At 35.9% G+C, this 18,652-nt stretch overlaps 1 protein-coding gene across 3 annotated transcripts in view; it reads right to left on the bottom strand.

Annotated features, from left to right (window-relative positions):
- Positions 1-16,193, bottom strand: part of Octalpha2R (alpha2-adrenergic-like octopamine receptor) — a 46,300-nt gene extending 30,107 nt beyond the window's left edge. The window contains exon 1 of one of the 3 annotated variants that reach the window (XM_015983684.2): positions 15,298-16,193. In XM_015983684.2, the coding sequence (XP_015839170.1) occupies positions 15,298-15,906 (609 nt within the window). In that variant the 5' untranslated portion in view covers positions 15,907-16,193. The remainder of the gene's footprint in view (positions 1-15,297) is intronic. The other 2 variants (XM_008200242.3, NM_001321666.1) reach the window with 2 other exon arrangements.
- Positions 16,194-18,652: the final 2,459 nt, after the last annotated feature.

Genomic DNA, 18,652 nt, shown 5'->3' with positions numbered 1-18,652 from the left:
GAAATGCGAAAATGCGCATATTTTTCAACATTTGTTAAAAAGGTGACCGAAATGCGTTAATTAAACGGCACACATTCGCATCCGGATCATTAAATTTTCATTTAATTCGCGCAGAGGCTTTTGTTACGATATAAAATCGCGCTCGGATGAACCTAAAGACTTGTGTTTCGAAAGGAAATGGGCAATTTTCCAATTAAACTAGATATTAACTTTGGATTTTTCGGGGGATTTTTCTCAACTTCATTTCAGTCGCAATTTGGGGCTCGATTTAATGGCTAAATTTGCGATTATGTCGCATAGTTAATTCAAGGCCACTCGAGACTAATTGAATTTCTGTGGTGTTACCGGGACGTGTTTGCGGACGTTTATTGTAGACAACATAACTTGGTCGCTAAGTTTTGCTACTAGAATCCAACACGTCTTAAGCCCTCGAAGGGTGAAGGAGTGATATAACCTGTGCATCCTCGCCTATCTTGTGGTTTCAGTGGCTTTCCGAAGCCTGTGACGGGAATCGCGTTACGGTTTTATTAGCCGCCCTAATTTACATAATTATCTTTGTAAAAAAACGGCGTAAAAATGTTAATTTATTTGTGGCATGTTTCGCCGATCGGATGTTATACACTAGTACCTTATTAATTTGCGTTATCAGCCATAATTCCATCAACGTCAAAGCAGGTAATGTTAATGACAAAAATTGATGTTTGTTGTGAACGCACACAAAGGGATGAACGATAATAAAAATAATTGCGGTTCAGTCAAAGCAAAATATGGAGAGTTTGTACGAGTGCATTGTAAATAAAGCCTCCGATGTGGTGTTTAAGGGCTCTTTTGTGCCCCTTCATGTTTCTTAATTCTTTTCGTCGGCCTCTTCCAAAACCAATAAAATATCCTTATCGATGCAACCGACGGTAAATTCACAATGACTGACACTTAATGGACGAAAAACTTTGACGCAAACAAGCAATCAATCGGGACGAGAAACGTCGAGTGTTTATCCTTAAAACGCCTAATTTAAATTCACTGATGGCTCAGTTGGGAGCAGAGGGCTAAATAATTATTGTGCGTTATCTGAATCCTTTTATTTTTATTTCAGCGCCCGCAAAATAAAGTGTAATTGGGGTTATGCTTGCAAAATTTTCGCTTCATTAGAAAGTTTCGGCCGGTTATTGGCTTATTTATTATTGTAATGCCGACTGAGCAAAACATCGTCAAAATAACAGATTCAAATGTTGTGTGGCTAAAGGCTAAGAGAACGAAATTATTTGTAATCTTTAAGTCGTTATATTTATATTAATTTTATTTGAAAAAGAATTTCGTTGCGTGTTTGAAATATGTTTAAACAGTTTGCAGTTGCCCGGCGCATCCACCATTTTTGCGCGTTCTGTTCTTGATTGGTTTCTGGTTTAGAATTTATGTAGTTAGTTTTGCGACCGAATTGTTATAACGTCCGTCGGTCTCCTTTCCCACCAATAAGCCATAACTTTTCGTTACATTTCGGCAGCAAATTTATTTGTGGAAACTTTTCCATTTTATGAGTCGAAACTACACAACGGCGCGCTCTTTGTTGTTTTGTCCATTGGTATATTTATCGAAAATCGCGATTGTGCGGATTATAATTTAGTTGCAGCGTGTCTTTTATTTCCTTTCGGTTGGAAGCTGGCGAATAAATAATTTCCAAGTCTCGTCCATAATGAATGAGGGTTTCCTGTGATTCGGATCGAAGAAAAACCCACATTACCTACCCTACTAACAGGCCTTTAAAGGTGGGCATCAGTGTCGCAGGAAACGCTTTTCAGGCTCTTTTCGCATGAAATTGAACCGGTCTTGCCTTCTATACACATCCGATGGCCGGCCGCAGATTTTCTACAATGCAAAAGCCGGTCGGGAAATCTCTCGGAAAATTTAATGCGTCCGGTAAACTAAACAAAGAGAAAAAGCGAGGGGAGAATATACTAAGCCTGTCTAACTTTCAATCATTTTCAATTTCGGTTCGATAATGTTGCTTTGTTTCCACTGACTGACAAATTTCGGCGCGGTTTTTTTTCGCATTGATTCGATGAAAAATTTATGAAAGTCTCGATTACTTTCTGGTCATAGAAAAGTCAAGTTTATTACACCGAGCACTCTGCATTAATAAATCTTTTGTCGCTCCGTGCTCTCTCTGTAATAAAACGTCTTTTTGATTGCTTTTGTGTTTTTTATTGCCCCTAATAAAATTTTTGAGACTTTATTTATTTATTCACCTTTTATACAAATTGCATTTTAAACATCTTGCAAGCGGGAGATAAAACGAAACTTTAACAAATTACTTCCGTTTACAAAAATAATCTCGGTAATTTATTTTGACACTTTTCAATTTATAAGAGAAATCGCGTAGCATAAATAAATCACAGACATCCACTATTTTATAGTTAAATGAAACGGCAGTTAAACTTCGTAATGGTCATTTACAGTTTAGAAAAAGCACAGGTGAGCTTAATGTCTTCTTGGAAACGTTGTTAAAATGATTAGTGTTTATCGCATTTTGTAAAAATCATCACTTTAAGTGTTTGAGTAATTAGATACGACGGAATAATATTAACTCGAGCCGTTCTAGATGGAGTTATCTTCGTCTCACGGTTCATAATAATTAATATTTAATACGATCTCAGTCTAACATGATCTATATAATGGTAGTAAGACATCCGTTGAAAATCACCCAATTTGCCATTCCACAGAGTGGAAATGACTAGAGGAACAATGCGGGCCCCTCACACCACTTCTACAACGAAAACCTCTCGGTCCAAATTCCACCGATTCGCCCTAACAAAGCCGTTCTGGAATGGGGGGCTACCCTAAAACGACAAACAGTATGTTACACTTGATAACGGCTATATCAATTAATTATATAATTTACAAAAGCCAGACGAGAACAAAAGCGAACACAACCAGTAACGATTTGTTAATTAAAACTATAGCATAAAATGTAGAAAAAAAACACAACACAGAGCACGTTATAACGCGCATTACGAGTCCGACCGTATTCTCATCGGTTTATAATTCATGTAAACAACTGCGAAATATCCCTAGAGATTGTCACACGTTGGACAAATTTTTATTTCCGCTGTGAGACTCTACATATACTAAAACTGTTTTAATAAAATATCGCAACGCGTATGTTGCATTTATGCACAGAAATGATCACAAAAATATTACGTCAGTTGAATATTTACTAATTGCAGTTTGTCGTGAAATCCTGTGGGTTTCAGGGTCATTTACATCCCGTCGTACCTCACAGTTTTTCCCTTAAACTTTCGTCTCTAGCGAGGCTTCCTTCCAGCTTTCAAGGAGGCTGTCTTTAGGGAACGCTTCTTTTTCATGTTCTCCCTTAGTGCACCCTCGAGGATTGTGGCTATCGAGTAATTTACACAAGGCGAAATTACAATTAAACCATTTTTCGCGCGTGAAAATCGACGAAATCTGAGTGGTTTAGTTCCAGACTGTTCGTCGGAGGCAAGAATGTGGATATTAAAATTCCTCAACGGTAGCTCGCAAAGCTGTATAGGCACTAAATGATTTCAACTCGGTTTCGTGAATTATAATAATAATATTAATCGGCCGAGAAGAGCTCGCTGCTAAATATGATCGGTGTTGTGCAAGTGAATTATTCAATAAAGATAATTGCAAGGGCGCGACAACCGGATAGAATATGAAATGTACAATTCCGGTCTGTGGTCCTTGTGAATGATAAAGACAGTCACGCACTATTAACTAGAAGCAATGCGAGACGCTCATTTGCACCCCTAACCAATCGTGGCGGAGGGTAATCGCACCCCCGTGACTGGCAATGTAGAGATAGAGCTAATATCAATTTGTTCCTTCACGACGACGAAATAAAATCGGCGATGAAACGCCAAATGTGACCTCCATTCTGCCACAAGAACAAAATACACGACACTGCGCTGCTTCATTCGGCAAAATTTTTATTAAGAAACGCGTTTGATGCACTTTTCTATACAATGGAAGGCAACAGCTTCTTGAATTACATGATAGAAATATCTATGCTCAATTCTTTTCGAAAATTGCTACAAATATTAAAAACGAACGCAAACTTCGCTGGTACTAATTAATAATAACAATACAAATTTTTTCTGAATTTAAATTTTTCTCTTACAGACGTTATTTCATTATTTGATTTGGTTATTTTTTTATCTTACTAAATATGATAAAATGGTCATGTCCTTATAGTATTGCATTAATATCATCGCAAACAATTTGTTCAATATAAAAATTATTATTCCAGCTGTCAGTAGATTTGGTGGCTCTCAAGGATCCGTACTGAGACCCTTCTTTTTTTAATAATTTAAATTTAAAATTTTTTCTAATATTCTTGCTGTTTACTTTTTGTAAAAGATAATTTCTTTCAATTTTTCTTTCAATTCTACATCACGAACACTATACTCGCCATAAAGACGTACTCCATAATGATTCTTTAAGATTAAACTCCTTATTATTGTGGTTTAAAATTCTTCAATGCATTAACTCTTCAAACTAAAACCTTACTTTGTAAATTATTGAAAAATTTGTCAAAAATGTTTAGTAAAAAATCCATTTATTTTTCCGTATTGTATTTTAGCATGAATAATTAATCTGATTATGTCTCCAGCACCCTCTTTAAACATTGCCCTTTATAGATGTCTTTTGCGCTTGAAAATTTTGGTAATTAGTCGTCGAAATGTTTTCATCCGTTTCGAATAAATAGGCGCACGTTTTATCTATAAATGCAGGTCGTTGTGGACAGAACGAGAGGGTTTTCCTCGCCGGTTTTCGTTTAATATATGCGGGGACACGGTCACTGCATCCACTTTGGACGACGAGAAAGAACAAAGGGATTCGCTCTGGTTAGCATAATCACATTACAGCAGACCATCGTTGAAAAAGTCGGGGCCCGTTTGCGAACGCAACCACCACCATGTGGACACGTTCGAAGGACTACTAAACGAATTTCGGACAGAGACAATTAAACTCATCGAGAGATATGTGTGCTTGCTGTGGACTACTCTCCAACCACTGCAATGAAACGATTCCAAAACACTATTTATTGATTTTTTAAATGCTTTATTCTTGCCATGACTTATTTATAGTTTATTTGCATTTAAGAAAAAACAAAGCTGAATTATATTTAGCTCATTAATGCATTTTATGTAAAATACAGCAGGGCTGTAACGATCGCTGCATTACTTGTGGATTAATCGAAATCCGCCTCTTTTATGTAAATCGGTTGGATATGAAACGGCAATTAGTTATTGTTGTCAAGCGCTGGTTTTGAGTTTTGGAACACCGATTTTTTTTTGAGAGAGAGGATATTATACAAACAAAGTTCGAGTTTGTTACGTTACGAAACTTCATTTCTATACATTGTAACGGTCGTAACCTAAACTGCAAGGGAAATTTAGCAAACGCGATCCTCTCTATGTAACATACTTGGCTTGTTATGAACTTATTTGCCATAACTTGAAGCAAATTCGAGTTTATGTAAATAAGAGGCAACGTCAAGACGCAGCCACATCAATATTACTAACATCATTACTCGCTTCGAAGGGAAAAAAAGAAATAAAAAAGTATTATTAAAACAAATCCGGAGCGTAATCAATAAACAAAATGGGCCTTTTCTAGTTTTTTGATTTTCCTGGCGCGAGTCCAGCAACGAAAAATTGAGATTTATCTTGCGCTATTTAATATTAAATGAGAGCCAACGGACCGTAAACATCTTCGACAGTTGCATTGTTGTAGGCCTATTATAAGACTTTCTTTCCCTTTGTCTTGAAAAATTAACTAGCCCAAATAAACAAAGGCCGGGAAAAATAAGCTTGCGACAAGATTTAATTTCGCCAATATTCGAGTTAAACAAACTATGTAGGTATTTGTGTTTGGAAAATTATTGTTGCGAAACTTTCTCATGCATCAGTAAAAACCAACGGTATTGAATTAAGCGAGTCCACTCACAAATAATAATTTATCGGGTGCATGACGTATTGGTATTTGCGGATCGGGGCGCCATTAATAAAAATTACAACATGGAGCGGAATGAGCGAAAACGTTGCTTTAGATCAAATTGATTTAGACTAGGCAACCAGCAATACGAACAATAAGCGTTCTCTTGGTAAAAACTCCATTAATCAGGCCGTTTAATTAGTTTGTGATTAGAGTGATGGTTGATGAACGTCGTAGACGTTCTAATGTGAGCTTTTGTTATCCGAGAGAACGAACGGCTTTTGAGAACGTAACCCCATCATGTGTGCGTGACATTGGAGGTATTAGCATGCAAGAAGGAGTGTTCTATTGATAAACAGGGAGGAAAACCACTCTCATTACATCAAAAAGCAGATGCCGAAACAGTACAATCCGGGAGTAGCTTTCAATTTTATAAAATTATTTCGACGTATGTTGGCAGGATTGTGTGTGCGGCCACCGTACCATGTTAAACGTCGATTACACGCATTCAGATTTTGCCTCTGTTCGATCAAATCCCAAATACAATGGCCAAAAGTGAGCCCTGATGACTATGAAATTAAGTTGGAAACATTGGCATCATTTTCTAAATCTATTGTAATACATTTTTGGGTTTTGTGAGAGAATCTCGCGAAACAATTGAGTTTTCGCCGAAAGACTTGCGAAATGTTTGAGTCTCAACACATATTAATTGCGAAAATCATTCTTTATCCAAAATAAATTTATTCACGATTTTTGAACCCAACTGTAATAGAAAACTTGAAATTTTCTTCGAAATCAACAAAATTCTAGTTGGTTTGGCCGACATTTATAAAATTATCAGACAACAGTTTTTTGTTCAGTTTTGGACGCCTTACGATTGGTTCTTTTTACAGTTGGGAGTGCATAGCCAATAGCAGACCCTTCAATCGTCTTGCAATTTTTTGTGCACCAGATAAACAAGTAGGAGGTGACATTTATATTTTTATTGGTCAATTACTCATTCGTGGGACAAATACGACACCAATGAAATGGTTATAGGATTGGTCTATCTCACAGAACAGGAGTTCGTCTTAGATGCGAATAAAATGGTCGATTCTGCGATCGTTTACATTCGGTCGGGTTTTTTAGGGAATTGTTTATGCTGTGTTGAATTAATGCCAGAAATTGCAAAATTGGCAGATTTTTTGGTAAAAAGTTTGCTTATTTAGAGCCATTTTTTCGTACAAATGTTGGAATTATGTTCCGTTAAAAATACAACAACGCTGACATATAAAATGGAATCCGACAAGGAAACTTTATGAAATGTGACAGGTCAAATGAGGTGTAAAGTGCGAAACACGATAAATAATTTATTGACTCGGACTCGCCGTAAAGATTAATAAATTGATTCAGGCCGACAAATCATATTAGGATTTATCATAAATTTTGATTTAAGTTTGTAATAAATCGTTTCTCTCTTCTTGTGCGATTTTACTGTTTTAAATTCGTTATAAATCAAACGTAAAGTGCAGTTGATGATTAATAGTGGTATTGGCGTTGGTTTCAAGTTTTGTAAAAATAATTTGTTTTAATGAAGGCAAAGTTGCGAAGCCGTGTCTCAAGTCAACACTCTTAAGCAAGCGATAAAACCTCTTGAAATACTTCAAAGGATTTAAGGGGACTTATAAATGTTCGCCACTTTATAACATTATTTTCATGCACAGTTGCCTGAGTTGCTTTCAAGCGTACCAACTCCCTGCATGTATTGTTTACCAGGTAATTGCGACGGAACTAATTAATAAATTGGCCGCATTTTTCTATGGCGGGCAATTAGGGAAAAGATTCATGACTCGAGTACGGCGATATTTTAAATCCTTGATATTATGAACTGAAAATTCATCAACGGAATGGCTTGAAAAATGCTGGGCACAAACAGCGTAGAATTTAGAAGACCTCATTTATTGTTTGCAGGTTTTTATTGCTTCGTTCAATATTTAACTCGGAATTTTCCAATTTAGGCGTCGAGGTTTTTTAGCAGTTGAAATTTGTAGTGGATACGCGCCAATTACTGGACGATTAGCGTTGATAATTTTTTGATTAGTCAAAGCAAACGTCAATTTGCAAAACAAATTTTTCGGAATGAGAAGCCAAGGTGCCAATTATAAACGCTTCATTTATTCAACTTTTCACTCTTTCGAAAACTTTTCATAATATATTTAAAAGCTTATCTACACGAGCTTAAATTAAAAATAAAGCGCCCGTTCGAGATTAGGAAATGAAAAATGCGCCACAGCTTTACCACTCCAGCCTTACAAATTATTCATCTTAAAAGGAACAAATACCGGGCAGTTATTTCACCGAAAATCAATTTAGTTCGGCTCTAGTTTGACACCTTTTTGATTTAATCTCATTTTTTATTGTTTACTATTTAAAGCTTTCATGCTGTTGACGGTTTTTTGTGTCAAACACACGTTTCAGTGTAAACATTTGATTGTGTAGTGACATGAAATTATGTTTTTACTTGTGAAAGGTAATTCGAATGAAATCGTTTAATGTGTGTCCGTCCGTCCATTCAATAGTGTCTTGTGTTAATGGCTACTTACGCTGACAGCTCTAACTAAAATGGACGCTCGAGGACGTACCTGAAACAAATTTATCATCAACGTACACACATTTACGATATTGGACAACATTATTTACATGAGATTAAAGCAATCCAATAACGACTGAAAGCCTCACAAACCACACAAGAAACACACATCGCGGAAAGCTGATTTGTGTGCGGCGCAAAAATAGCGTGTTCCAAAACATAGTTATATTTTTTAAATGAAACATCTTATTTTAAATTAAATACATTAAAACTAAAACTAGACATGAATTAAGAAAACTAGAAAGATAAGAGGAATTTTTTAGCTCATTGTAAAAAAATGGAATAATTACTACAAAAACTTATTTATGGAGGGGTACCGTACTCTTAATAAAAGTTTATAAATTTTTAAATATCGGAAAATTGCCATTAGTTTTGTGCAAGTTGGCGAACGTCTCTCGCGTCATATAATAAAGAGCGTCTATCTCGCGTTTGCACTCACTTCACTTAATTAACTGTCGAAAGAATGCAAACGTACATTAAATCATCTTTCAGCCGCACGTCCAATTCGACCGTAGCTAAACTCTCACATTTCCTATTCGTAAAAAAGCAAACGACGAAATAATCCCGGTTTAATCACGCGTCGATTTTTTCGTGTAAGTGGGATTATAGCCGGCCATCCTCCAATCAACATAGGAAAGAGTCGATTGAAGGTCTAGATAGGCCATTTGAGCCGGGTTTAACTAGACGTGACAAGTATATATGAGGGCAGGCTTCATTATGGACAGTGCGTTAGTTATGTGCAGCTTTCGAGCGTCATTGACAAGCTTCAGCGACATTAATAAAGAGCGACGTGTGCCTTTGACTGCCCTTAAATGAACAATCCTTCGAACCGTTCATCATTTTATAGCCAACAAAGAAAAATCAAAGAATTGTTGCGAATTGAAAATATTGCCGCTTTTTGGGTTTTTCCCGAGCTAAATTCCGGCCTGTCCTAATGAAGGTTTGTAATTTGCACTCGGGTCAGGCAGAGGAACGCTCCAAACTTTGCAGATGTCCGCAAAGAATCCGATTCCGTGTGGGTTATTGCGAGACAACGTCAAATCGAATTTGCATATTTATTCAAATGCGTTCATCTGTGCACGAATCAAAGGCGGACCTACTGGAAATGTCCTCGCGATTAATTTATATCCACACACTAAATTATTCTATTATCTATGCGTTGCCGGCATGTTTCGTGATTTTTTTTTTCTTCAATGGTAAATATTTGGAAACTTAATGATTTATCGACGGTGGATAAATATTTGGACGAGTGGAATTATAGAACTGCTTAGGTGTTGACTTTCCCTCATTAAAACTTCGATAAAACGCTAAATTAACGCGGATTCAGGTCACTATTTTTAAAAACACTTAATTACGCTCATGTTACATACGTGTTTTACTTTCCTTTTTTCCAGATCAATTTGTGCTACAAATTTTTGTAACGTAAGTCAAACCAGCTTCGCCTGTACGTGGTTACGTACATATGCCAGAGCAAATTTAAGGGGTTGCAAAGATATGAAATATTAAGGGGTACATTTCCATACATTACCGGCTTGTATCTATATAATAGATATTGTTATTCACGATGCGCCACTTCTATTATCCAAATCATGGAGCTTTTGCCAAAATTGCGTGCGAAATCGATTGAGCGCTATATTTCATCAAACTTTATCAAAATTTTGCAGTTTCGAGGTCGTAAAAACAAGCATCATTCAATCGATTGGCGGTGAGATGTTTTCGTCGAAAATTTTCTTGGAGGTAACAGGGCAATATGTGGCTAGATGAACCTTTTAATATCCGTTAGTTGAGCAACACCTGTTGGCAAACATCAAAATCGGACGCAAATAAACCAAACGTTAACTAAAACTTGTGAATCAATCGAAACAAAGTTGGAGGATCGCTAGGAGCGTTCGTCTAAACAACACGAACAAATTGTTTCACGCGTGATTGACTCACTTGAAACATTTACCACAATTATCAAAATGTTGCAACAACAATACAGTGTCGTAAAGAAGGGTTTTTATGTCCCGGCTTGACCCGCTGTTATAGGTTTTATGGCCGTTTCAGAGGGAAAAAATATGTTTTCCAAAAGAACAATATATTTTTATTATCTGATAATCTTTATTTGTTGGATGCGCCGCTTTGTAATAAAATTTTTACAGTTTGATAAAAACTATGATTGCTTTTGTGCATAATATAAAATTGGCGGATGCGCCGGGTTCGTTCAAAATTGAATAATTCAAAATAAATTTCGTTGTTTTGAATTGTGACATGGAAAGCTATCAATAATTGTTTTACGGGACGAAATAATCAGTTATTGTAATTATTTGAATCATGTCCGAGCTAAACGTCGATTAATAAACTAATGTGCATACCATTATAACTAAGTAAACTTAATTAAAATCGACGCGTTAACACTTTCTAATTAAAGCGGTATTGAAGCGGATTTTTTTCTATTAATCATCGGCGGTTTTCCCTTGGTCCGGAAAAACAAAATTAACGATTGCAAGAAGTGTGCACGCATCGACCGCCATCAATCATAGTCCCATGACCGAATCCTGTAAATCTTTGAAGCGTTTCACACCTGATGCTCCTGCTTCGATTTCTACAATGGTTAATTCATCAAGAATAACGGAAAAATGGCCCATCGATATCGCATGACCGGAAATAATAGATTTTAAGGGTGGTTGTTGTTGCGATATCGCTGCTTTTTACCTGTTTTCTCAGAGATTTAATTAGTTGTGTTTAGTTTCAGCTGGGAGAATTAAAGACGAGTTATAAGTTGGTTGGAATTAATCTAACTTACCTGATTTCCCTCCAGATCTTGTCTGAATAATAAGTTAATACAGTCTGTAATAATTTTCAAGTTTCTCATCCTCAATCGATAGTTTCGATGTAAACACATTTCAATCAGCGATTAGGAAAGTTTAGTATAAATCTAATAATTCGAGTGCATCGTCGCTATATCTCACTTCTTGCGGTATAAATCACCTTGAGGAGTAGATTCAATCGCTACGTTGAAAAATCCTCTTTAATTTGCAGCAGCCTAACCTCAGGCGAGAGCCGAGCTATCCAAAGCTCAGCCCATAAATTACCCAAGCTAACACCGAGACGTACCAAGAGAAAGAAAAAATCCAACGAGTCGATCGAAGATTCGGCAAAAAGCCTCACTATATTGGCGCAGATGAGACCGCCAATTCGGCCATCGATATACGTCATTTAAACGCGGAAAAAACATGTAATGGCCACTGGATTAATCCAGACGTTAACAAAAGCAAGGAACAAGTTTAATTAACGCAAAGAAACAAATATTTTTACTTTTTTAAACTTCTTCTTAAAATGAGCCAAATACGCTTACAAAATTTTGGAAAATAACAGTTATTAATTATATGTGAAAAATTTTCAAATAACTAAATACGAAAACGGCCAAATTTAGGGATTGGAAAATCTGGTAAAATAACTCGAATAATCCAAAAATTTATTAAAAATATTGTTTTTTATTTAAAATATATAAGCTAAAATACTAAAAATATTTTCTTCTATTAGGACCTAATGGATTATGTGATATAGGAATTTTCAGAGAACCTATTAGACAGAACAGTCTCTAGTAACGTATGTTTCTCTTAAAATTTTTTTTTTACTTTTCCCTTTTTTTACTCAAACTATATCATCAAATGGAATTAGATATATTTTTGTTACTTTTTTATTTTCTTTTGTTTCCTATTTATTATTTTTTATTATTTATTTTCTGGCCCAAACCTTGATCAGCCTTGCTGTATTTTAATTCAACTTGTGATAAGAACAATAACTTTTAGAATAAAACTTTTACTATCGCAGTATTATTAACATATTATTATTTTATTAACAATTTATAACTCACGAGGTTATTTTAAAAACATGGCTGCTAAAACTGTCAGTTGGGATGCGATATTAAGACAAACGATTCTGTCCGAGATATTCAATAAGGTCGATTCTGTCGCATAAATTTGGATTGACTGAAGGCGTCGTCCCATTATTATTCATTCGAGTGTCAGCAGAACTTGTCTCACTTTCAACGTGATTGCGGTAAAGTCGCCGAAACCCACTTTTTCGAATAGCAATCAGTTTTTAAGTCGTTCGTTATCGAAAGAAAAGTGCATTCGTGAGAAATCATTACCGGGGGAATTTCAGGAATTTTCAGTATATCGAGCGGCTTTTGTTTGGAGATCAAAGAGATGAAAAAATAAGACTTGGCAATACAAATCCTTGTAAATGATGCTCCAGAGTCCGGAAATCAAACAATATCGAGTCGCATTTCGGGATTGATTACCAGGACAAGAAAAGCTCTTGCTCAAATATGATAATTTGTTCGTTTCTGGCGAAACGAGTCTATTAAAAATAAATTAGAATCCCTGATTGGAAGATCAGATGTTGCTTTCGTTTTTGATTAAGCGCGATTTTTTTTGGGGAAATCTAAGGCCTGAAGCTCTGCACTAGATAAGCTATTGATTGGATTACCCCTTGTGCGCTTTTCCCGACTCTAATTGAAAATAATATCAGTAATCTTGACAAAAAGAGATCCTTATCGTCTCTCCGCATTCACAGATTTAATGATTTTTTTCACTCCTCTTGCCTCTCTTCTATTTTTGCCCGGATTGTTTTAGAAAGAAGCCTAGACACAGATATGTAGGTCAAAGTTTGCATCCGAAACGTTCCGTACTAAATCGCATAAATCTGCTCTTATTTACATAATAATGAGGGTGTTTTGTCTTTGTTTCTTCAAGAAAAATGATTGTTAAAAGGAGCAACTTAGAGCTACTCCGACGAGATGAAGTATTTTAACGCAACGACTATCCGGAACTGAATTTATGGCATACTTGGCTCCGGATCGGTTAAGAGATTTTGTTTTTTTATATACAAGGACATTTCGTCCGGAATGAAATTTTCAAGGACAGTGAATTTTTGGTGACAAAATCGCGCTTGAAACGGATACGATTGGTTTGTTTTGGTGAAGAAATATGAGCCACATTATTTTTGCCGGTATTGTATTTGCTGCCAAGATAAACGCTGTTTTATTATTTATTTGCTAAGTGAATAAATAGAGATAAAAAGTGGCCATAAACAGTGGGGTCTATTTATTAAACGATGCTTTCTATTTGTTTCATTAGTGAGTGACACAAATGGATTTTTTTCGTTTTGTAACATTTTGATAAATTAATCCAGTTCTTGTGTCACTAATTTGCATTACTATAATGTGCTATATCAATATTTCACTATCATTTTGTGTACCTAAATGGCATTCGTATTCGGTGTTTCAATATGTACTACATACTCCAAACGTCAATATATCTTGAAGCGATAATTAATTTATCCAAATTTGCATACAAAAAATATTCAAATTTTGTTGCTTAATGTGGGCCATTGTGAAATATCGATTACCTAAGCCCGCATAGAGTCTGGATACTCGAAAATTAATTGTACCATAGTGTTCTCAATTCTCTAGTCGATTGTTACACCATTGACGTATAGCAATATTTCCGTCTATTCCAACGTTAATTAATTATCATAATTCGTAAACAACATCCTGCACGTAAATACGAAATCTTAATTTGTTTCTTTAGCGACCATAAAAACCGAAAAATCCTCAACCTTAAACTCATTTTGCAAATTTTCGCTCAAAAGATTTCTGATTAAATATTTACGATTTTTATTACGCTTGGCTGAATCACACGAAATAAAAAGCTTATTAAAAATAATGAAAAAGTCTCCGTCTCTCAATCAGCTGAGGCTAAATACTTCAGACAGGGTTTCTCGGAACGTACAGTCTGTTCCAACGACTTGCACAAGTTCATTATTGACCCTTGAATGTTAAAAAAATATTTTTTTAAAACTTTCTAACTCACCTATTATTATTTGCAAGTGGAAATTAGCTACAATACAAACTTGTGTTTTTCTAAACGGAACTCTCAACATTTTTGCATTTTGGATGTAGCTTTTAACACTAATGATAAAAAATTTAAAGGGTTTGTTGCAACATGAATAACTTTAAATGTTTAAATAGAACACCCAATTTTTTAATTTTGCATCTAAAAGAATTTTAAATTGACTCTCTAAAAACATTAACAATGTCTCTTCTGATTACTCCAAAAATATTTTAAACTTTAAATAAATTATCATCTACTGTTTCCTTAATTGAAAAGTGCAATTTTTAGCTAAATAATTTTAGGTCATTTAGGGGGTTATTATCTAGGGTTTTTACAAAAAAATAATATTTTTAAATTATTTAATGGTCAATAATAGAATTTCTAACTCGCTGGGACAGCAAATATAATGAATAATGTGTACAATTAATTTTTTGTGAGAAAAGAATTGTTTTTGAGAGGTTCCACCGATTCTCACATTGATAAACTGTTTTATCTAATGTTGGTTTCATTGAGGTAACCTTTGATGCGGGTTTTGGCCTTGGCCTTGTAACACTGGACTTTAAAAAAACACTTAGAAAGTGCTAAATATATTATGGTATAATTTACATAAGTGGAGACACGTTTTTGAATCTTTATTTAAATTAAAATTGCTGCTCATAGTCGGGTTTGTTGTTGAAAAAATGAAAAGATCAGGGATAGTATACTGATTTTTGAGTTTTGTTTCTCAGTTTGTTGTTGTTTTGATCCAGTTTTTGTGTTGTACGTACACCGAATTTGGGGTTTAGTTGCATTTGGTTGTTTGTGTTTGTTTACCTGACACTTGGGATACTGTTCGTCTGGAGTGCGCTCCACCTTCCAGCCGAGCAACGGAGGGATGCATATGAGGGCAGAGAGAACCCAAACGGCGGCAATCATGACCACAGCACGTACCGGAGTGCGCTTCTTGAGATATTCAACCGCTTGAGTGATACTCCAATAGCGATCCAACGAAATGAGACACAAGTTCATAATGGACGCAGTGCTCAGCAGCACATCCATGGCGGAATGCACATCGCACCACCACATCCCGAAAATCCAATAACCCATGAGTTCGTTGGCGAGCGAAAACGGCATAATCACCAGCCCTAAGAAGAAGTCGGCGACGGCTAACGAAGCAATAAACCAGTTTTGTATGTTTTTGAGCGCCTTCTCCGTGGTGATGGCAATGATGACCAGCATGTTGCCCACGACGACGACGATCATCAGCATCGTGACAACGACGGAAGCGACCACGATCTGGGGCAGAGTGTAGCCGCTGGGGTAGTGGAGGGCGACGGTGGCGTTGGCGGTGGTGGCGTTAAAGAGCAGCGTCGCGTTTTCCACTTGCAGAAGGAAGTCCTCGACGGCTTGGGCCGGCCCTGCCGTCAGGTTGCTGAGCGCCATTTGGTTGGTCCCTAGTCACTATGTACAACAATACCCGTGTACCCGAAGCAGCCCGTGTATCGGCGATATAATGTGAAACGAACGCAACAATTTTTATTAAATTTTTAATTAGAGAATTAGAGAGAGCACTAGCTAGTTTAGAATATGGTGTAGATGGGGAGCCGAGGCCGAAGCGTCGGCGGCGCGGCGTCTTCGTCGTCGTCCTCGGCGGAGCTTTCGACTCGGAGCTCGCTTGGCATGTTACCGCCTTGCTCCACGACCGCACACTGTGTGAGCCTCCTCCCGGATTCGAGCATGCGTCCGACGAGGAGGACAACCAGACAAGGCACAGGCCCGAGCCTAATTACGGATTTACATTCACTTCCATACAAACTATAACATCAAACGGCAAAAATATACAAAAAAATCAAGCGAATACAAGCGATTTTGTGAGTTATTACAGTCGACAACAAGCTGTAAATTCTAATTAGTACACAAATATAGCAACACAAGTCTAAAAGTTAAACGAGCGAATAAAAGCGATTTTGCGATTTATGACGTTAGGGCTATATAGTTAACAGTGAAACAAAGAAAACGCTGGTGCAGTTTTATAATCTTTCACCTATAGTATTTCGAAAACAATACAATAAACTTCCTGTAAACAAATTTAAAGCTAATAAAATTTCCTACGAGAAGTAGGTATTTATAGTTTTCCTCTATCTTAAATAGTTTACATAGTACATAGTTCAGACAGCGAATAAGCTGTAGAATACAATTACGAATTTATATTTACTTTCATACAAACTCCAACAAAAATATAGCAACAAGAATCCAAAAATCAAACAAGCGAATAAAAGCGAATTTGCGATTTTTGTACAATGAGCAAATAAGCAAAATGTGTGATTTTAATGCTAATTACCAGTGGATTAAACAATCGTTTGTTTTATGGTTTTTCGTTTATTTTTTGAAACTATACGACTCAACTTACGGTAAATAATCTAATAAAATTTCCTACGAGAAGTTGAAATAGTTATCATAATATTTGTTGCACAGTTTAAACAGTATATTATAGTAAGAGTGAAGAAACCAACACGACTTTGGTCCGTGACATATGGTGGATGCGCCGGGTGTATTTTTATTTTTATATATTTTTTAATAAACACTATATCTAACCTTTAAAACAAATAATCTAGTTATTAATAATGATAGTTTTTAATAAAATTTCTTAAATATCGGCGGTGTTTTGCAAATTGTGACTAGAGACAGGTCGCCAGGAGTGTTTATTGTGCAATTTGTCATACTTGTGAATTGAAATATGATGGATTCTCAGGTGATTTAATTTTAACGTTATGAAAAAATGTTTACTAACCAGAGTACATAAGACAATGAATAAATTAATAAAATTCATAGTTTTGGTCTAAAGGCACTTCTAACATTAATAATACAAGGTTTTTTAAATGGATCAGCAACAAGGAAATAATTATGGAAGAATGCGCGAAAAATGTCAAGGTCTTACAACACCAAACAGTTTTCAATTTATTTGGCTGCGACCTTTAACTTTGTCTTCCCAACACGAAAGTTAATTATTATTGTGATCTAACAAATTAGAAATAAACAATTTATTTTCTAAAGTGTTTGCTTTCGTCCGTCCAGCGTAGCGCTACTCAAAAATCGGCGAATGAAAGCAAATCGATACAGCAATTTATTCGTAGTTGTAAGTAAACAAAAAAATAAAATTTGAAATATTGCGGCAACAAATTTGATTTTTATCTTTGCTTTTAGTGTTTTAAATCGCTCATTTGCTCTATATTGAATTGAAGCCGCGAGTAACAAAACAGGAAAGAAAGCCACTTTTTTGTTAACATATAGCCTCGCTGATCCATTTCCTTTCCAACTGAATGATCTAAAATAGTCAAAAATATGTTTGGAGCGCGTTCGCATAAAATTCCATCAAGGTCTCTTGATTCTCTCAAAAGATAAAATATCGTCGAAACACAAATGTTGTGCCATTGAATGGAAATTTTTTTCTCCTTTCTCGAATCGAAGCGTGGCCATTGACACGACGATGTTTTGACAGTTGCTTCCCGATTTTTCTTTTCCCAACACGCAAAACGCCGATCGTCGGATATTGAAATATTCTACAGGGCAGTAAAATTTGATGTGAGCTCGTAAAATGTATGTATGTAAAATAGAAATTTCAGCATCAATAATGGATGATGACAGTTAATCACTTGCTAGAATTGTTGGTGTAATCTTACTCGGTTTAATTTAATGCGGCAGTGATGATGAATAAAAAATGGGGATATAATACATCATGATAAATAATTCGGTCATTCGAAACGTGCTTTATCGGACAGTGTTAGCAACTAGCCACGTGGCAACGAGTGCTTGCTTTATTTCCAAAGCTCCGCTTGAAAAAATAAACACACTGCGTATTGAGAATGAAAACACGAAAAGGACGGTTTGCCTTAGGCGACAAGACGTGGCCATACTAAGCCAATACAGAAACCGAAAGTCCAACATCCGGATGGCTTATTCTGCAATTTTACTTTCTTTTTCTATTATGAATGATTTTTCAAACAATTTTAGGGTTATTTTGGCTGTTTTTGATTGAATTTCTTCTACACTATAGGGCTGGTAATGACCGACGGCTGCTAGGCCAGAGGGACAATAAAAATTTTAGTTAGAAATTCACATTTCTTCTTGGAGGAAAATTTATTTTGGTTTTTCCGCGTTATAAATTTTCACTATATGTCCACTTTCATTG

This window comes from Tribolium castaneum, chromosome 2 (genome assembly GCF_031307605.1).
Source record: "Tribolium castaneum strain GA2 chromosome 2, icTriCast1.1, whole genome shotgun sequence".
NCBI lineage: Eukaryota > Metazoa > Arthropoda > Insecta > Coleoptera > Tenebrionidae > Tribolium > Tribolium castaneum.
The sequence above is the reverse complement of the archived record's forward strand: the minus strand, read 5'-3'. Positions and strand labels throughout refer to the sequence as shown.